The following is a 21,990-nucleotide window of genomic DNA, read 5'->3' as shown; positions in this document are numbered from 1 at the left end:
GTGTGTGTGGGGTGGGTGGGCGGGGGGATGCTGGCTAAGGCCCACCTTAGACCTACAAAACTTAAACAAATACATAAGAAAGTTTTGTACAATATCCTTGTATTCCTTCATCTCATCACCCAATCTTGAAGATTGATATGCTGCTCTCGGTCCTCCAGATGCCTGCTTTTGTGTGGCCATTCATCACACCAGAGGAGGTTTCTCCCCTTTGGTCTGTTATCAGCTCCCAGAGTGTTTATCAAATGCATGGCTGGAGTAGCTGCCCTTCTTCACAGAATCGCTATTCAGGCATACCTCTGTTTGGATGACTAGCTTATTTGGTGGCATTCCAGACAACAGAAGGCATCAGAGCAATTCAGATTCTATTTGACCATCTCGGCTTGATTATACAGTCTCTTTCTGGTGCAGAGAATTGAGTTTATCAAAGCATTGCTAGATTCAACATCAACAGTGGCATACCTTCGTCAAATCAGCTTTCAAGTGATCCTGGAATTATGCAGTTTCCTCCACCCTTATCCACAACCGATGAGAAACTGGATGCAACTTTTAGGACATGTGGCCGCTTGCATGTAGATGACTCAGCATGTCAAGCCATACCTGAGATGTCTTTAAGGCTGGTTAAAATTCATCTACTGTCCATTAACTCACCCTCTGGACGCATTAATTCACAGACCTGAAAGTGTGCCATCTTCCTTGAACTAGTGGAGAGTCCAGTTCAACGTGTCTTTGTCTCCTCCTCTTCCCTTCCTACTATGATTCCGGTCATGGACACATCTTTCTTGGGCTGAGGTGCACATCTGTATCCCTTGCAAGCTCAAGATCTGTGGGCAAACAAACTATACACATCAGTGTTGTATAATTGAGGGCAATTTTCAGAGTTTTTCTGCCAGATTTTTCTCAACCAGAGAAAGGGCAAGTATGTTCAAGTACTTACGGACAATATGACAGCAATGTTTTACCTGAGGGGGAGGGGAGAGAGGAGGGGCAGATCAGCTTGACAGCCTCCTGACGGACAGTCTTTCTGGAATTTTTGCATTCAAAATGAAATAGGGCTGTCGATTTAATCATGGTTAACTCACGCGATTAACTCAAAAATAATCGTGATTAATTGCCATTTTACTGGCACTGTTAAACATTAGAATACCAGTTGAAATTTATTAAATATTTTGGATGTTCTTCTACTTTCTCAAATATATTGATTTCAGTTACAACACAGAATACAAAGTGTACAGTGCTCACTTAATAAATATAATAAAAATTTGCACAGTAAAAATGAAAAAAGAAATAGTATTTTTCACTTCACCTCATACAAGTACTGCAGTGCAGTTTCTTTATCGTGAAAGTGCAACTTACGTGTGTGTGTGTGTATATATATATATATTTTTTTTGGGTTATGGAAAAACAAAACAAAACAGTGTAAAACTTTAGAGCCTACAAGTCCACTCGGTCCTACTTCTTGTTCAGCCAACTGGTAAAACAAACAAGTTTGTTTACATTCATGGGAGATAATGCTGCCCACTTCATATTTACAGTGTCACCTGCAAGTGAGAATGGGCATTCACATGGTGCTTTTGTAATTAGCATTGCAAGGTATTTACACGCCAGATATGCTAAACATTCATATGCCGCTGCATGCTTCGGCCACCGTTCCAGAGGACATGCTTTCATGCTGATGATGCTTGTTTTAGAAGAAAAAATTGCATTAATTAAATTTGAGACAGAACTCCTGGAGGGAGAATTGTATGCCTCCTGTTCTGTTTTATGGAAATTCTGCCATATATTTTATGTTATAGCAGCCTTGGATGATGGCCTCGCACATGTTGTTTTAAGAACACTTTCACTGCAGATTAGGAACGTAAATATTGTTTAAAAAGTTAACTGTTAAGATAGCTGCACTACTCAACTCAAAGTTTAAGAATCTGAAGTGCCTTCCAAAATCTGAGAGGGACGAGGTGTGGAGCATGCTTTCAGAATCTTAAAAGAGCAATACTCCGATGTGGAAACTACAGAACCCAAACCACCAAAAGAGAAAATCAACCTGCTGCTGGTGGCATCTGGCTCATGATGATGAAAATGAACATGCTTGGTCCGCACTGCTTCGGATCGTTACCGAGCAGAACCCATGGTCTAGATAATACTTAGTGCTACCATGAGGGCAGAGGACTCAACTAGATGACCTCTCAAGGTCCCTTCCAGTCCTATGATTCTATGATCATTAGCATAGATGTATGTCCTCTGAAATCGTGGTTGAAGCATGAAGGGACATATGAATTTTTAGCGCATCTGGCACATAAATATCTTGCAATGCCAGCTACAACAGTGCCATGTGAACGCCTGTTCTCACTTTCAGGTGACATTGTAAACAAGAAGCAGGCAGCATTATCTCCTGCAAATGTAAACAAACTTGTTTGAGCAATTGGCTGAGCAAGAAGTATTACTGAGTGGACTTGGGAGGCTCTGAAGTCTTGCGTTTTATTTTTTAACATTTTTTTGGTACATAATTCTACGTTTGTAAGTTCAACTTTCATGATAAAGAGATTGCACTACAGTACTTGTCTTAGGTGAATTGAAAAATACTATTTGTTTTGTTTTTCACAGTGTAAATATTTATAACAAAAATAAACATAAAAGGATTGCTGTACACTTTGTATACTGTGTAATTGAAATCAATATATTTGAAAATGTAGGAAACATCCAAAAATATTTAAATAAATGATATTCTATTGTTTAACAACACAATTATTTTTTTAAATTGCTTGACAGCTCTAGAATAGACATGTGTAATCACTTGGGTGCATACCTGTACTGTAACTGTTTTTAGAGATGTGTTGTACGTGCCCATTCTACACCCTGCTGTCCTTTCCTCTGCTTTGAAGTCTGGTAGGTTAGGATTCAGTGTGAAAGAGCTGAGGGAATGCTAGGGCAGCTCTACATTTTATTCTCTCACGTGGACACATGAGGAGATACTTGTTGCACGTGCTTCCCTGATGGGTACTGCTCAGGAAAACTCTCCGGCTACAGTGCACTTGGTGTGCACGAACCTGAAGTGGAATAGATATGTGCTACACATCTCAAAGAACAACAGTTATAGTAGAGGTAGTAACCATTTTCTTCTATGCCCTCCCTTAGTCTTCATCTGGCTTTCTTTTACAGTACCTGGTGCTTGATTTCTATTACTGAGTTTTAGAGATCACCCACAATGAATGTTGCAATCACTTCTGCACCAGGTCCTAGCTCTCACTTTTTTCCTCGCTCCCGTTCTCCTTAAAGACTCATTTCATGAGACTGTCTTCCTATAGAAGGTGGACTCTCTGCTGTCAAGGGAATCCATAAAAGGAGTCTTCCTAATCTATTGAGAACAAAATTCCTGGTATTTCCTCATCACCCATGAAGGTGGATGGTCTAAGACTCTTTCTGGACTTCAGAAACCTAAACAGATATTTAAAGATATCAAAATTCAGAATTCTCACCTTTAGGAAAAACCACTAGGGCAGAGGTGGTCAAACGTATTGACCCTCTGACACACACATGACAATCTTCAGAAGTTCAAGAGCTGGAGTGTGCCTGCTGGGGCTCGGGGCTTCAGCCTCATGGAAGGCTCCTGTCAGGTCTTGGAGCTTCAGCAGGAGTGAGGCTGAGTCCCAGTAGACGTACCCTTTGGGGCTGAAGCCAGAGGTGAAATGAGGTCACATAACACCCCCTACCCCCTGTTTTTTGCCAAGGCTTGCTGGCCCTGCTCAGTCACATGGGGCTGCCAAGCCCCCTCCCTGCACAGCAGCTGCTGGAGCTGGCAAGAGGGAAGCTGTGGCTGTGGGGCGAGGCAGTGGCAAACAGTTGGAGCTGCAGGGAGAGCTGCTGCTTTTGTTGCTGCCTCTCCCTGGAGCTAAAGCAGTGGTTCCTTCCTGCAGCTGCCTGCTGTTTGCTGCTGCCTCTCCAGGGGAAGCTAACACCTGGGAGCTGCAGGGAGGGACCACTGAGGGGAAGAGAGGGGGGATGTGCCTGGGGAGGTTCACTCAAGCTGTTGTTGGGGTGGGGGTGGGGACTTTAAATTGCGCCTCCCCCTCTCAGCATACGTCATTTGTCAGAAGACCTAGCCCCACTTCTCTGCTGCAGGGCAGAAGCCCTGAACTCTCTTGCCCCAGTCTGTTAGGCAGAGAATGAAACGAGGGAGCATGGGGCTCCGCGAGCCATGCTTTAACTGTAAAATTGCCAAATACTTTCCGTGAGCCGCGGTTTGTCACCCCTGCAGTATAGAGTAATGAGATTCTTCTTTAGGAGATAGATGCTTTTGAATTCAAGATTGTTCCCTTTGGGCTGTCAGCTGTCATTTTCACCAAATGCTTAGTTACAGTGGCATCTTATTCTCAGATATTGAGATATACAAGTATGTGCATAGGTATGAATGACTTTTAAAAAACAAGAGAAAACAGGACTTGATATGAGCCCTTGCCACTACTGGAAGCTTGTTCCACTCATGAGGCTGCAAATAAAATGGAATAGTTTAGTCTCCAACTCTCTCATAAAGAATATTTTCTAGGTGCAGTATTGAACTCAGTAGAAGCCAGGATGTTCCTTCTAAAGGAAAAATTCCCTAGCATCCAGCAAGTGTTCATAACCTTATGGGCATATTCAGAGCAGACTCGTTACTTTTTCCTGTGGTTCATGGTCTCATGACGTCATCAGCTTACGTGACTCCTCATACCTGACTATACACGAGACCTTTATTACATTTGGTAGCTTAACACGAAATGCTGAACATAGGCTTCCTGTAGACATTTGTCTTTGATGTAGCACCAGTGGAACTATCAACTCACCTGATGCAAGTCCAGGGACAGTGTTCTGCAAGGAGTGGCTGTAACCTCCTGTTCCTAACAACTTCGGTTTTTTTAAAGTGACGTTTACCTGCAGTTTTATCTATTATACTCTCTCTAATTCTCAAATATTGCTTTGATGCATTTTGAATTCCAAGGATTTGGGAAAAACCAAGCCAACCAAACCTAGTAATAGCTGCTTGGTTCTAAAAATGACCATAGCAAATGAGACTTGTCATATTTTGTCTCAATCCAATTGGATATATAATGCTCTTAGCATGCTTTGGGGGTAATGTTGGGATAGAAATTGAATGTTAGAAAGCAGTTTGAGAGGAATTGCTCAGATAACAATAATGGCAGCCAAATGGCTTTTTTGTTTATCAAGTTATAACATTATTACTGTAAGGTCAAGGGATTTACTTTTCTGTTTTAAACAGTGTGAATACTGTTTGAAAAGCATATTTTCCCCTGCAACTATCACATTCACTTATATCTTTTTGGGGATAGGAGTTGATATTCTCTCTGTCCGTCTGGCTGTCTCTCTCTCTCTCTCTATCTATCTATATATCCCATCTCTCTCTATTTCCTTGGACTGTCTGTCAGTATCCATCTGTCGTCTCTTGTCTTATATTTCGATTATAAGCTCTTTGGGGCAGGGACCATTTTTTGTTCTTTGTCACAGTGCCTTGCATAGTCGGGTTCTGCCCCTTGACTGGGGCTCCTAAGCACAATGGTAATGCTAATTAATAGTAAAACAAACAAGTAAACAAAAAAATCCATACACACATCCTACCCAAGAAGCTTGCTTTGACAGTAAATATAACTGTCTGGTTACTGGACGGCATATCTTAGGACAGTGTTTCTATTTTCGTGTGGCCACAGCCGCCTGGGTGGTGATGGGGGGATGGGGCAGGGACAAAGCAGCATCCCCTCTCTCTTCCTACCCTCCTCTGGAGCCACAGATGCCAGAGGAGAAGGAAGCTGATTTGAGTTCCCCACCTTGTCAGGAGCAGTGGGACTGGGGTTTCCAGCTTCAGCCCTGGGGTGGTGGGATGACTGGTGCCATCACCTGGCTCTGTCCCCCGGCTCAACCCCATCCTGGCTCCCGCTGCCTCCTCTGGCCCTGGGTTATGGCCACATGGTGGCGGGCTCCATCTCTGGCTGAAAGGTTTCAGGTTCTGGCCGTGGGGATTCAGATCCAGCCCCAGCCCCGGCCACCCAGTGGTGGCGACGGCGGGCTAACCACCCCCTTCCAGTTGCCCTTGCCCCCTGCTGCATTCTCCAACCCCGGTTTCAGCCATGCGTTCCGACCCTGGCTGTGCGGTAGTGGTCACCGGGCTCTGGCCACTGGGCTTTGGGTTCTGGCTGTGGTGTCCAGCCACGCGGCAGTGGGTGCTGGCCATGGGCTCACTAACCCACCTCCATCACCTTTGACCCCTGTTGCCTCCAGACCAATCTCCTCCGGGCTGTCCTTACTCATATGCAAAGTATGCAGCTGTGTAGGGCACCAGGAAATTTAGGGCACTGCAGCAGGGCCAGGCCTGCACTCACCAGTGGTGGGAAGTGCAGTGACTTGGCCCCAGCCACGCCACTGGTGAGTGCTGGGGGGCGGTTCCTTCTGCCTCCCAAGCCAACCCCCCGCCCCTCCCGCCCAGGGGGACTGCATACAGACCCAGAATAACTAGGGATAGCTGTGGCTCTCCTCATCCATGGCTTAATTTGTCCCCCAGCTTGCCATGGCCGAGTAAGTCTGTTGTGAAGATTGATATTTGTACATTATCATCACTTTTTGCTACCTCCCAGCTAGCTAGCAAGTCTACAGCTGTGAAAAATATTAACAAATGTATAAATTTCACTTTTCAAAGAAACAGACTTATGAGCTAGTAAGACTTAAAAAAAAAAAAAAGCAGCAACCAAAAAAGCAAAAGAAACTAAAACAGCAAAAGACAAGAACGTGGAAAGCACTTATTTGTTTTTATTCTGTTTAGGTCTAGTAAAGAATAGATGCAACTGTACATTATTTTTATTATTGAGTCTGCAGAAAAACCCAACAGCCTTATATCAGTGTTCCCTCTAATTTTTTCCGTCCATGTGCGGGAAGAATTTTATGTGCACTATATCGAGATAATGTGCAGATGTGCACCACCAGCAGCAACCAAAAACTTAGATATATATTTTTAAAAAGTTGCCATAGGGATAATTACTCCAGCTGGGACAGGTTAGGCGTTTTAGAACTCACTACTCAAAAATTAAATTTAAATGTAAGAGAAAAATAAAGATTCTGAAATGCATAGACCAGTCAAAAAACTAAAATAACACGCATTGAAAGAAATATGAAGAAGTGACAACAACAGTAATACAAATACGTGTTGGGTGGTGCGTGTGTGTGTGAGAGAGAGAGAGAATGAATGAATGAGTGAAGGCTTGTCTCCACTTATCATGGATTGACGCTGTGGCGATGGATCCTCCGGGGGTTGATTTAGCTAAGAGATCCCTGGATATTTATCCAACCCCTGAAGTGTCTCTTTTACTCTAGCCATGGTTTGATGTTGTTGAAAAATTATTTGTAAGTTTTACACTTAACATTAAGTGATATCTTTTTTCATTCCATACAGTAGCTTACCATCTTTGCCATTCTTTTGTTTGTAGGAACCTGTGCCCCCGCCTCTGACGTCTCCTGCTAACCTGATGCAACCTGTTGATAATAAATGGAAGAATGTAAGTATAGAGATTTTCTTAATTTATTTGTGTCAGTACTGAGATGGCAGGCATGTTAAAAGGGAATTTCAGCTTTTAGAACTTTGCAAACTTGTATTAATATTATGTATTAACAAATACACAGTTCTCTGGAAGGTGGGTTGATATTTGATTAAAGAGCCTTATATAATGCTGTGCTCAATTTGTGAATGCAAATCTGTTAATGCTTGTAAATGGCTAATTAGGAGTATAGCAAGTCAATTCATAAATGTTTCCTGATGATTGCATGCACAACTCCATTCAAAAACTCTTGGAAAACATGTCAGATACTCCACTCCAGTCCGTGTAGGGCAAGTAAGATGATTGGTGCGCCATAAAGGGGCTCTGAAAGCATTAGGGAGTGCATCCATTAGGGAGGACTCATGCAATGCAGGCACTGTGGAAGAGAACTTCAAGGCTGCCTTCCCAGGACTCTCTAGCAAGCCCCAGCATAAGAGCTGGTGGCAGAAGGTGTACTTTGAAATGCTTTTTCAATATGTACGTTTTATAATTAAAAAAATCCGACCTTCATTAAAGGCAGTTGTCTTTTAAAATATATTCTTCTTTGAGTGCTTGCTCATATTGATTCCAGTTAGGTGTGTGCACACTGCGTGCACGATCGTTGGAGAATTTTTACCCTAGCAACACCCGGTGGGTCGGCTGTGCAGCCCCCTGGAGTGGCGCCTTCATGGTGTTGGATATATACCCCAGCTGACCCAGCGCCCCCTCAACTCGTGATGGTTGTTGGAACTGTGGAGCACGGAATTGCTGTCCTCCACTCTCCCTAGCTTTTACTTCCCGGTTTGGATAATTGTTCTAGTTCTTATAGTTAGTATAGTATTGTAGTCTCAATAGTTGTAGAATTAGTTTGTAAATAAAGTTAGTAGATTGGAAGGGGTTCCTTCCCCTTCCTCCCTGCGTGCCGCCCGGGCTCATTCCCAAGGCTCCAGGGTTTAAGCCATGCTCAGCCTGTTTGAAGCCTATGCCAATGGGAGACCCCCACGACTCTTGTTTAAAGTGCTTCGGGGATTCTCACCATGCCGAAAAGTGTAAAATCTGTAAGGCTTTCAGGCCTCGAACCAAAAAGGAGTGGGACTTTAGACTCAAGCAGCTCCTTATCGAAGCGGCCTTCAGCCCAGATCCTCCTTCAGCACACCAAGTTCTGGCACCGAGTGCCTCGGTGTGCAGTGCTCTTGTGGCAACTTCGAGTATTAGACTGCAGGGAAACTTGGATAGAGACCCATGGCACCGGTCCTCGCTGGTACCGCATCCAGCGCAAGCACATTGGGTGCTGTTCCCTGTCCCCAGGGCAGAAGAGACCTTGCAAGCCGGAGGGGGCTGCCTCTCAACAACAGGCGCCGGCACCCCTTTTGCCAACCTTGGAATCACGTCCGGCACCAGAGCAACTGAAAGTACAGGCGCCGATATCGGCACCGTTGACTCTGGCACTGAGGGAAGAACCGTTGAGTCTGGCGCGTATTGGCTCCCTGGCCCGCACCGTGGTTGAACCCCGACTTCCATTGACGCCGGAGACGTTTGCAACGGCGAGGGACCTCATTGCCTTTACAGAACTGGCACTCATGCGGAACAGTGTAGGGGCAAGCCAGCCCTAATATGTCCACTATCTCCGAGCGTGGACCCTCGGCACTGCTCCCGATCTTGGAGCAGGTCCTGGCACCACTCGCAATCCTGGCACCCTTGTCTATCATGGCACCAGTCATACTCGCGGCCCAGATCTTATTCCTGGCACCATTCCGCCTCGCGGCACTGCTCTGGACCTCGGTACCATTCAGACTCCCGACACTGCTCCCGGCATCGGTCAGAGCGCCAATCCTATTCGAGAAGCCGCTCCTGGCATTGCTCCCGCAGGCGGTCTTCATCGCGATTCAGGTCTGGATCCCAGTACCGGCATGACCATTGGCACCGTTGTCAATCCCGGTACCGCTCCCCGGCACTGTGCCGGCACTGCTCCTGTGGCCCGGCACCGTGCCGGCACCATTCCCAGCAGAGTCGACGCAGGCACGCTCCTCACCGCCCTGGCCCTCATGCTCTGCCTCACACTCTTCACAGTCGGATGGCGTGTCCCGCTTAGCCTATCCTGCAATGGGCCAAGCAGACGGTAACCTGGGTCAATGGCAAGACGAAGCCCAAGACCCTAGCCAGCAGCTTGCACAATGGTCCTTCTAGACCCCGTGGGCATACCACCAAGCCCAAGGGGTTCCATTCTCAGCCTCCCACTCGACCTATTCAGAGCCCCGAGTACCGGAGGCCACCATCAGCCGTCCCCCTCCAGGGGGTATGGAGGCGTCTGCACCCACCCCAGTGCAGGCCCCAGACCCCGGCACAGCAGATCCTGGGCATCAGGATCCCTTGCAACTGGACCTGCCACAGGACCCATTTGCCCCTGTAGCATCTTCCTCATCTCCTCCAGATGAGGCGGTGGTGAGGACAAAGACCGCGGGTCCCCCTCCAATAGACCCTATGTGCTCACCAATACCTTCTACGTAGGGTGGCACGTAATATGGACTTCCAAGTGAAGGAGATAGTGGAGTTGGAGGACCCGGTGGTGGACATCATTTCAGCTAACACCACATCCCAGGTAGCATTGCCCATCATCCGCACCATCCAGGCCAACACCAAGACAATATGGCAGACCCCTGCCTGTCTTCCACTTACGGCCAGAGTGTGCTCACCCTACCTGTATGCTCACCCTCAGCCGTGTTCACTGATGGTGTCCTCAGTGAATGCAAGGGAAAGACGTGGTCAACAGGCTGCAGCGCCCAAATCTAAAGACGCCAAGTGCCTCGATTTATTTGGAAGCAAAATTTACTCAGCGGGGGGCCTTCAGCTCAGAGTTGCAAGCGCTCTTGAGCCGTTATGATTATAACTCATAGAACTCCATGGATAAATTTAAGGAGGTGATTCCGTGAGAGTCCAGAGTTGAGTTTGGGGCTTTAGTGGAAGAGGGCAAAAAGATGGCTAGGACCTCCTTACAAGCCTCCCTTGATGTAGCTGACTCTGTGGCTAGGATCCTGGCATCGCTATGCGATGCATCTCCTGGCTTCAGGTATCTGGCTTACTGCCAGAGCTGGAACAAACCCTGCAGGATCTGCTATTTGATGGGCAGGGCCTGTTCTCAGGTAAAACGGTCTCTAGATTACAGAGCCTAAAAGACTCCAGAACCATCATGTGCTCCCTGGTGATGCATGTCCCGGGTACCCAGCACAAGCCCTTTAAACCACAGCCTCAAAGGTTCTACCCACCCCCTTTTCCAAGGCATGACTTACAGAAGTCATGGTTGAGGTGTCAGAAAGAGATCCATTGGCCACCAGCCCGGTCAGAACCAAGGCCCTCCTAAACCATCATTGGGGCCTAGACAAAATTTTTGAAGGTGTGCCTGAGGATGGCATACCACTCGCTATCCAGGATCCTTTCCCTCCTTTCGAGATCGTCTCTCCCATTTCCACCATGCTTGATCCCTTATAACTTCAGACCGATGGGTTCTTCACACAGTGGAAAGGGGATATTCTTTCCAATTTTCTCAACCCCCCACCCCATCCTCCCTCCCCGTCCCTCTTCAGAGACCCCTCTCACAAGCCACTCCTTATGCAGGAAGTCTTAACGCTCCCGCTACTTCCTAATCCCCCAAGGCAAAGGGGGCCTGTGGCCCATTCTGGACCTGCGCAAACTCAACAAATTCATGGTAAAGTTGAAGTTCCACACGGTTTCCTTGGAGATTATTATCCTTTCCCTGAATCCTGGAGACTGGTACGTTGCCCTCGACATGAGGGACGTGTACTTTCACGTAGCGATTTACCCTACACACAGGCACTTCCTTCGCTTTGTGGTAAATCATGAACGCTACCAATTTGCTGTCCTGCCCTTCGGGCTGTCCACGGCTCCGAGAGTGTTCACCAGATGTATGGCCATCATGGCAACCTACCTTCATTGACAATGGATCCAAGTATTTCCGTATCTAGACGACTGGCTCGTTCGGGGCTGCACCAGGGAAGACGTGTGATTCCACATCTGGCTCACCCTAGGCACGTTCCACAAGCTGGGCATCCTGCTCAACAGTGAAAAGTCAACTCTGGAACCAACCTAGATAATAGAGTTTATCGGGGCAGCCTTAGTCTCCAGACTCGCCCGCGCTCTCCTGCCAGAAAATCGTTTTCAGGCTATGGCAAACATCATCCGCAGCCTCCAAAACTTCCCGACTTCCACGATAAAGATGTGCCTCGGCCTTCTGGGGCACATGGTGTCATGCACTTATGTAACTAGACATGTCAGACTTCGGCTCCACCTGCTTCAGGCCTGGGTATCAATGGTATATCGTCCAGGTCAGGACAGCCTGAACGTGGTGGTCGTGGTTCCGGAATCGGTCTTGACCTCCTTCAGTTGGTGGCTGAATCCCACGTTGGTGTGCGAAGGGGTACCATTTCACACCCCACAACCTTCCTTGTATCTTGTCACAGATGCATCATCTCTGGGCTGGGGCGCCCACCTTGGGGAACGCCAGACGCAGGGCCTTTGGACCGCTTTTGAACTAACTCTGCATATCAATGTACGAGAGCTGATGGCAGTACACCTAGGGTGTCAAACGTTTCTCTGTCTCCTACGTGGCCATTGTGTGGCAGTCCTCACAGACAACACCACGGCCATATTCTACATGAACAAGCAAGGGGGAACCCGGTCGTCTTCCCTGTGCCAGGAGGTCATTTGCCTGTGGGAGTTTTGTATAGTCCACTCGATACATCCGGTGGTGTCGTTTCTCCCGGGGGTCCAAAACATGCTGGCAGACCACCTCAGCAGATCTTTCCAGCCTCATGAGTGGTCCATTCGCCCAAACATCATCCATTCAGTTTTCCTGAGTTGGGGTTTCCCCAGGTCGATCTGATTGTTGAACTAGGTGAATAGAAGTACCAGATATTCTGTTTTCTCCAGGGACGTTCTCTGGGATCTCTATCGGACGCTTTCCTACTCCCGTGGAAAGACCAGCTATTCTACGCATTCCCTCCATTCCCGCTAGTCCACAAGGTCTTGCTCAAGTTACACAGGGACAAGACACGCATGATTCTGGTTGCTCCAGCGTGGCCCAGGCAACACTGGTATACCACACTCCTAAAGCTATCGGTAGAACCTCCGATCACACTCCCCCTGTGGCTGAACCTGATATCACAAGACCACTGTCGCCTCTGTCATCCCAACCTGCAATCCCTCAACCTTACAGCATGGATGCTGCATGGCTAACTTGATCGGAGTTACTCTGCTCACAATTTGTACAGTTCTGTTAGGCAATAGAAAACCCTTGACTCTGGCCACGTACCTGGCCAAATGGAAGCGATTCTCCTGTTGGCATGGGCAGTGCGCCTCGTCTCCATTACAGGCATCAATACCTTTCATCCTAGACTATCTCCTATTCCTGAAGCAGCAGGGCCTGGCGACATCATCTGTCAGGGTGCATCTGGCAGCCATATCTGCTTTCCATCTGGGAGAATGTGCTTCCCCACAGGTACGACCACTGGTTCCAGCATGGGACCTAAACCTGGTCCTTTTTAGACTCATGGGGCCTCCCTTTGAGCCAGTGGCCACCTGTTTGCTCCTTTATCTATCTTGGAAGACAGTCTTCCTTGTAGCCATCACTTCAGCGAGACGGATATCTGAAATCGGAGCCCTCACATCTGAATCACTTTATACAGATTTCTACAATAACAAGGTGCAGCTTTGCCCCCACCCTGCCTTCTTTCCCAAGGTGTTATCTACCTTTCATGTGAACCAGGACATTTTCCTCCCAGACTTTTATCCAAGGCCCCACGCCACATGGCAGGATCAACACATGCACTCCCTTGACGTCCGTAGAGCCCTCGCCTTTTATATCAAGCATACAAAGTCATTTAGGAAAACAACCCAGCTTTTCGTTGCAGTGGCCGAACGGATGAAAGGCCTATCGGTCTCCTCGCGGTGCATTTCCTCACGGATCACGTCTTGTATCCGTGCTTGTTACAACTTGGCAGATGTCCTGATCCCACGTCTCACAAGTCACTCCACGAGGGCCCAAGCCTCATCGGCCGCTTTCCTGGCTCACGTTCCGATTCAGGAGATCTGTAGAGCTGCTGTTTGGTCATCTATACATAACTTTGCAGCTCACTACACTTAGTTCAGCAGTCTAGAGACGTTGCTGCATGTGGTTCAGCGGTTCTGCACTCAGTGATGTCTCACTCCGACCCCACCGCCTAGGTAAGGCTTGGGAATCACCTAAGTGGAATCGATATGAGCAAGCATTCGAAGAAGAAAAAACAATTACTCACCTTTTATAACTGTTCTTCGAGATGTGTTGCTCATATCCATTCCAAACCCACACTCCTTCTCCACTGTCGGAGTAGCTGGCAAGAAGGAAATGAGGGGGTGCTGGGTCGGCTGAGGTATATATCCAGCGCCATGAAAACGCCACTCCAGGAGGCGCCACAGCCAACCCACCAGATGTTGCTAAGGTAAAAATTCTCCAACAATTGTGCAGGCGGTGCGCGCGCACACCTAATTGGAATGGATATGAGCAGCACATCTTGAAGAACAGCAGTTACAAAGGTGAGTAACAGTCTTTTACTTTTTTGGCAGATTTTAACTTGTTTTGTTGAATCATTCTGTACAAGATCAACTAGCTTTGTTTGGTGGAAAGTGGGGAAGTTATAAATAATCAGGAATAAGTACCATATATACTCGTTCATTAGCCATTTGTTTATAAGCCAACCCCCCAACATGGTTAGGTAAAAATAGCAAAAACCGTATGACCCTTTCATAAGCTGACCCTCTATTTCAGGGGTTGGCAAACTTTGGCTCCTGGCCATCAGGGTAAGCCACCGGCGGGTCGGGACATTTTATTTACTTGGAGCATGGCTCCATGCCTGCAGTTGCTCTAGGTAAACAAAATGACAATGTATTAAATATACACTTCAATGATTCCATAGTGTTTAAAATCATCACATTTTGGTGCAGACCCATTTGTAAGCCGACCCCCGCTCTTTGATGCGTCATTTTTTTTACCCAAAGAAATTTGGCTTATGAATGAATATATACGATAGCTTACCTGAGAGGAGAAAGGTATTGTTATATTGAAGAAATAAAATTAGGACTTGAAAATACTTTCTTATGAAGGATATTTTAGCTAGAATGCTTCGGAATACAGTATACATGGTCCGTTAGGTTTGCAAGTGGCATTCCGTATATTTTTTTGCATGACAGCTTGGTGCTAAAGAAAGACAAGGGCTTAGTATGAATAAGACTCAGTTGTCATGTATGTATATGCCAGATTATTCAAAAGCTTTCAGACAACACTCAAGACAAAACTTTGCCAGAAGCTGGGAATGAATCATAGGTTATCAGGGTTGGAAGGGACCTCAGGAGGTCATTTAGTCCAACCTCCTGCTCAAAGCAGGACCAAATCCCAACTAAATCCCCAAATGGCCTCCCTCATGGATTGAACTCACAACCCTTGGTTTAGCAGGCCAATGCTTAAACCACTGAACTATCCCTCCCCCTAAAACATCATATCACTGCATTGGCTGGGATGGGCAACAGGGAATGGATTACTTGATTATTACCTGTTTTGTTCCATTCCTTGTGAGGCACCTGGCATTTGCCACTGTCAGAAGATAGGATACTGTGCTAGATGGACCTTTTGTCTGACCCAGTATGGCCATTCTTATGTTCTTAACTGGTTACCCATTTCCCCCTCTTATCATTAATTGATAGGAGAAGCCATTTTTATGCAGCAGGTGATTAAACAGTCAGTGAGCACTCTGGTGGTCTGAATTTACACTGCATCTAGCCTTTGCTGTTTCCTCATTATGACAGAGATGTTGAGCGGTGCTCCAGAAAGAAGCAGGTGTATAGAGAAAGGAGTCCGCCATTTAGTAACTCAGCAACCAGAGCAAAATCAGCAGTGAGCAGGTGGCTAGCAAAGACTGAGTGGTAGAGATTGACGGGAAAACTTTAGTCTACTGTACTTCTTTCTCAGGACTTCATCCCCAGAACAATTGTTGAGGGAAGGTATTTCAGACACATAGTCACCTGCTTAGCATTGCCACTTCTATATACATTTTGCTCTGGGTAAAACTGTCAGAAGGGCCTTATTGCTGATTTTTATATGTTATTACCTACAACTCAAATTTGAAGGCAATGGGCTGCAACTCTCAAAATTGGGTCGTAAGTCTCTTAGGCACTTAATTTGCATAAACACTTGTGAAAACTTTTGTAAATATTTTGCTTTTACTAAATGCACTTTTTTTTGTAAATGGTACAAACCCTTGTTGGTTAAGAGTCTGACAAATACAGTTCTTTCCTATTTTTATGCCAGGAAAGAGTAAAAGTTGTTTTTTTAAAAAAAGGTGGGAAAAAAAAAAGCTAAACAATACCATGCTTTTCTATTCTTCAGAAGAATGGATGGCAGACATCTTTATTATGGAACAGTAATAAAATATTTGGCTCTTTGTGTTGTATTTTAAGTTGGATACAGGATAAACATTCCAAGTTACAGCCTGGAAGGAAATCTTTTTCACTTTTATAGATATAATGGGGGAACATTGTAGAAATGGTAACTAAAACTTTTCTGTGGTTTTATTGAAACATTATGACCTATGTTTCAGCATACACAACACCTAGTCTAATGTATAGGTGTACATGCACACACACACTATCTAAACAGGTATGAAAAAGTTGTCAAATTGAGTGTTTTCCCCTTCAATATTATGTTCAGCCAGCTCTTCAATGAAGGGTTGTCCTCCTCTTGCTGGAGAATGGGCAGCTTATAGAGCTGTCAGTCTAGGACTGCTTGCTCCTCTAAGGACCTCTGCTACATTCTACTCCCAGAAAGTACTATTTCTGAAGTTGTTGCACGTCTGCATATAAAATTGTTTTCTGTGGTCTAACAGCAGTAAGTACAAAATGAAGACTATATCTGTTGTTGTTAATCTGTTTAGACAGAGTTTCTGTCAAATTGAGATCTGTGCAGGGATCTTGTCATCCTGGTCCTCAACAAGCTGAACAAAGATAAACGTTCTGTGTGTGTGTGTGTGTTTGTAGCAGGGTGACAAATATCTATTCTTGTGAGTGAGTGTCAGCTCACTTTTTTTCATGTTGATTCAGAACTATTCATCCAGTTTCAAGGAGGGAACTGCAAGGTGAAACAAAGTTTTTTTACCCTATTTATTTGGTATCATCACAAAATATGAAGGCAAGGTCTTTACCCCGTCAGGTCTGCAAGAGAGTGTTTTAGCTATGGAAAGAGCCATGGAGGAAAAGCTTTTCAAAATGTAAAACAAAATTACAGTGAAAGATTGAGTAAAATTCATCCTAAAGCCACTTTTGTAGTATGCAGTCAGGACTCTACTTAGCGCACCCTGAAGCAATAATGTGGCTTTTCATTGCTTGAGGAACAGAAGTGAATATTAGCCTGTGTATGCTCAAGAACAGAACTGCATGGCCAGCAAACTTATGTTGCAGAATCCTTGTTAAGGAAATAAAAGAAAAGCTCTGAGTAAGAATATATTTGAGTGGTTTTCAACCTATGGTCTGTGGACCCTTGGGGGTCTGCAGACTAAGATTTTTGAAGGAGTCTGAACCTGTATTCAGAATTTTTTAGGGATCCACAAATGAAAAAAGGTTGAAAAGCATTGGTATATTCACAGGACTGAATCTGCAGTGAGGGGCAAAAGTGGATAAACCCAATAGATTGTTAAGTTAAGTGGAAAGAATAAGGCTAGCCACCCTGTTTGTTTTATTTCAGGTTCTAAAAAGGAAAAATAAAATTAGCTGAAGAATGAGTCCTTGGATTTCTTCTTCATCCTTTCTAAGATGAAGAAGAAAAGAAAGAGGGAGAGAGCCAAGATGGGTGGAGAAATTTGATTTTTAGACTTAACGAAAATTATTTTCAGCATTGTATTTTGTTGTCTGTTCAAAAGATATTTAAATTTTTGGAGTAAAAAGAGGTTGAAGTAAAGAAGTGAAGAAATGGAAGGAGGCATTACCTATACAGTTCAGAGAGGAAGTTTAATGATACATTACTTTCTGGTCTGGAACAGTTTATTACAAGGTGAATGAACTTCCTCATATAAAGGCAGAAGATTGAAGATTAAAACAAAATCAGAAAGATAAACCTGACTTGTCTGAAGAATGTTGCTGTAGTATGACTAGTTTTTTTTTTTTTTTTGTTTTAAATCAACAACCTTGTAGCTGTTATTGAAGGAGATTTTCCAGGGGACTTGGCATATAAAGTGAATGAGTCTTTTAAGAAGAAAGCAATCAGTATCATGTGCTTCTTATTTATTTAGACCAAAATATTTCTGCAAAGAGCTGAAGAATTGATTCCCAGTAAGGATAAATCTATAAAATTATCTTTTGGATTATATCTATATTATTTTTCTTTGTGGCAGGTGCCCACAGGTACTCTCTTAAAACAAGCAAACTGCAGATGGCTTGCTGGCAGAAAATATAGTGGTTCAACTCTAGTGACTGAGAGCCAAGTAAAGTAATTGTTAGGTTCTGCTGAATTCTAAAGTGCCTGATAAATAGAAGAGCACCATCTGTCATCAGGAAGTGATGATAAAAGGTGGTCTCCTGCTTAAAGCAAATGACAGGGACAGTGGACATCTGCAAAGCACCCTAAGTATGAAGTAATTGTATTAGAAGTAGTAACTTATTCTATGCAATACAATAAAAGTTGTGAAAAAAGTGATAGAGATGGGACCAGTTGGCTCACCTTTGTTGGCCACTTTCCTACATTAGGGATTGGTTAAGGAGGTTTGTAATATGAGGCAGCATTTTGGGCAGACTGCAGGCAGAGAGCCTCAGTTTCCACTCTTGGTCAGAAATCTCTCTCCTTGGGGACGGGATATATTAACCTAAATAAAACTTCAAAGAAAAATCAAGATCCCAAAACAAAGTCCACCCAAAAGTCCATGCAGAATGAAGATTTTGCTTCCATACTTTGGTAGACCACTCCAGGCCCTATGGGGCTGGACTCAGTCCTAACTCCCAGGACTTTCTACTGGAGCCTGCTCACTCCTAGCCGTCTCTGATCCCTGAGCATTCCCCCCTGCTTGCAGCTTCCTGCTGATCTTTTTAGGGAAATCTGATTTCTCCAAATTTGGTTTCTTAGTAATCAGGATTGGGTGTCCCAGGTCTTCCAGCCCTGTTACATGGTTTCAAGGGGAAAAGGGAAATTTGTCTCAACTGTTGACTTTCTTTCTCAGCAGTGTGTCTACCAATATGATGAGACACTTATTCACAAAGAGTTTATTTTATATAATTTGTAGACTGTATTACTAAGTCACATATATACAATAGTCTCTTTTTCACAAAGGCTTAACAGCTGAGTTTAACTGTGAAACTATGTATCACTGAGGCATCATTACTTTTATTAAATATGCTAGACAGTTTACTAATATACTTAAGTATTTTTATACCAAAAAAAAGCTTTTTGAAGTGTTTTCTCTGATTACATTTACTTTTTTGTGTACCCTTACCTGCAAAATTCATTCATTCAAAATAGGTCCCTAAGCTGTGTGAATTGGTGAGGGGCCAATACTTTATCATAAACTTAATTCAAGCTGTAAGCTTACAGCTGGATAGCTTGGGAAAAACTCCTTCTGGAAGGAGAATAGAGCAGCAGTCCTTTAGTGGAATCAACATTCCTCAGTGACAGCTCTGTAAACTCCCCAGTCTTAAACATGAGTGGACATCCCCACAGTGGACAATTAGCAGACATATTTCGGGTAAAGAAAATAGACCGGTAAGTCAAACTTTCTTTATACATATCTCTTTCATTTTTCTTTACAAATATACTGCTGTATATTTCAGGCCACACATTTTCGGTCTCCACTTCTTCAACAGACAGAAAACCAAGTAACTTCAGCTGCAGGTCAACAAGGGCAACAGGCTGTAACAGATGTCATCCAGCAGCTCCTTGAGCTGTCAGAGCCAGGTCCAGTAGAAAATAACCAGCCCCAGCAACCTGGCCAACAACTCAATATTGCAGTAGGACTCAATCGAGACATTTTGCAGGTAGGGCGTATTTACCTAATAAGTAGTTTAGCATTCAACAGTGTCTTTGTAATTGTTATCCTTCTAGTGAAATCGGCAGTTGATTACAACAATAAGGTGTTTGTATGCCTGAATTGACTTCTTTGCCAAAGAGGAAAAACTGAAGTAATGAAAATACAGTGTGCAGAGTGCAGCAAGATGTTTCTTTGGCCACGTTATGTGATCAGAGTGCAGAAGATGTTTCTTTGGTCCCATTATGTGATCAGATTGGAATGCAATAAATACTAGTTGGAAGTGAATGACACTAAATATTTTTTTAAATTAAGATTGTCCTTTTTTTTTCCCCTGTGGTCCATGGACCACTTGTGGCATTTAGGGATCTAAATTGTGGCCATCCATAATGAGCCTGTTAAGAAATTTTGTATTTGATTATGAATTAAAAATCTGTTCTCTGAGCTGCACCCTGTGATGTTTAAGCTGGAGTATTTGGCTCAACCGCATTGCTCCAACTCTCTTTCAAACCCATTGCTCTCCAATTGCCTTTTAATGGTTCCTTTGTAGCATCAGGGGCTCAGCTGGCAGAAAAGGAACAGAACAGGCTAGAAAATATTCATCTTAAATATTGGTCGTGGCCCCTTGATCTTTCTCAAATATGTTCAGTCTTCAAACTGAAAAGGTTGCACACTGTTTATGTATTAGTCTCTCTTCTCTTGAGCACCAACCAACCACACTGTTCATCTGAACCTCTTTTTGAAACATTCAGGCCTTAATTCTGCAATGTGCTGTTATCCCTGAGCAGAGCCTATCAGGTCAGTGGGGTTCTCTGCAGGTGCAGTGAATTATAGGATCAAAGCCTAAGGGCTGTCTACACTACAGAATTAGCTCAGGTTAATTATAGCACTCAGGGCTGTGAAAAATTTACTGTTTACCACCTTTGTACAGGAAAGATCTCTAAATCTTTGCAATTTTGAAATTCAGCTAAAATTTTGGGGTTGTAAGACATGATTAAATTCCTTTAATCATAACTGTGTTGAATCGCCTATATAGTTGTTTGAGCAGAGCAAATTTAGAATTTGTGTAGTTTTTCTTTCCTAATCTTCTAGTTTTGTTTTGCCTTAGCAAGCCTTAGAAAACAGTGGGCTATCTTCAATTCCAGTCTCAGCGCATCCTACAGACTGCAGCCAGGCTAAGAATCCTACAACACAGGATCAAAATCCAGATGTTCAGAATCTTTCTAATCATCAAGCTGACCCTAATAATGCAGAACAAGATAAAGAGCAAGAAAGCCCAGATAAGTTGGATAAAAAAGAGAAAAAGGTTGTAAAGAAAAAGTCACCATTTTTACCTGGTAATGTTGGAGATGTTTTCTACATACAACTTTTGTGCAATAATAACTACAATATCTTACAGTTTTCTGTAGCACCTGTCACTGTAGTGTATAGGAACTTCCTAAAACGCATGCAATTGATATATCAATAAAATGCTTATGGAATTTCAAAAACACTAACACTTTATTTATTTGTTTTTAACAGAACTTGTGTGTGTGCATTGGTTTCCATTTTCTCTACCCCATTCCGTGCCTCCAAGTTTGGATTCTTCCTATTCATCCTTAGTTCAGACTGAAGATCAGTACAGTAAAGGCATTGCTGATACAGCTTCAGTTCCAGCTGGTTGAAGCTCTATGACAAGGAATACTTAAGCTCCTGCAGCTCAGAGTTTAATAGTCATCTTTCTTTGCCTGTTCTTTATGTAGGAAGCAGAGACTTAAGGTTAATTCCAAAACAGGAATCTCATGCCCTACACCATTCTTCAACCAGCTTGGACTGTCTGGCACATTCTGACGACTTACGTCCCCACCCCCACAGGAGCGGAGAAGAGGAACTATGTACCTGCAGAGGGGTTTGAGTTTCTGTTCTTTCACCCCCCCACCCAAATCCCTGGTCACACAGGTGGCAATGGAGTGAGTCTGGCAACACCACCCACACTCCACCTTAGTGAATAAAGAGGGCCTGTGACTGGACCTTCTGGGTCTCAAGGTCTTGTCCTCTGTCAGCCTTCAATTTTGAATCTCAAATTACTTGGCTCTATTCACTAAATCAGCAGTTCTCAAACTGTGGGTCAGGACCTCAAAGTGGGTCACGACCCCATTTTAATAAGAACATAAGAACAGCCATACCGGGTCAGACCAAAGGTCCATCTAGCGCAGTATCTGTCTACCGACAGTGGCCAATGCCAGGTGCCCCAGAGGGAGTGAACCTAAGAGACAGTGATCAAGTGATCTCTCTCCTGTCATCCATCTCCATTCTCTGACGAACAGAGGCTAGTGACACCATTCTTTACCCATCCTGGCTAATAGCCATTTATGGATTTAACCACCATGAATTTATCCAGTTCTCTTTTAAACACT

The 21,990-nt window shown here is 44.4% G+C and overlaps 1 protein-coding gene across 10 annotated transcripts in view; it reads left to right on the top strand.

Annotated features, from left to right (window-relative positions):
• Nucleotides 1-21,990, top strand: part of ZNF236 (zinc finger protein 236) — a 200,841-nt gene that overhangs the window by 39,909 nt on the left and 138,942 nt on the right. For 9 of the 10 annotated variants that reach the window (XM_075062894.1, XM_075062898.1, XM_075062896.1 and 6 more), the window contains exons 8-10: nucleotides 7,461-7,529; nucleotides 19,401-19,604; nucleotides 20,703-20,931. In XM_075062894.1, the coding sequence (XP_074918995.1) occupies nucleotides 7,461-7,529; nucleotides 19,401-19,604; nucleotides 20,703-20,931 (502 nt within the window). The remainder of the gene's footprint in view (nucleotides 1-7,460; nucleotides 7,530-19,400; nucleotides 19,605-20,702; nucleotides 20,932-21,990) is intronic. The other variant, XM_075062893.1, reaches the window with a different exon arrangement.

This window comes from Chelonoidis abingdonii, chromosome 2, assembly GCF_003597395.2.
Source record: "Chelonoidis abingdonii isolate Lonesome George chromosome 2, CheloAbing_2.0, whole genome shotgun sequence".
Classification (NCBI taxonomy): domain Eukaryota; kingdom Metazoa; phylum Chordata; order Testudines; family Testudinidae; genus Chelonoidis; species Chelonoidis abingdonii.
The sequence above is the reverse complement of the archived record's forward strand: the minus strand, read 5'-3'. Positions and strand labels throughout refer to the sequence as shown.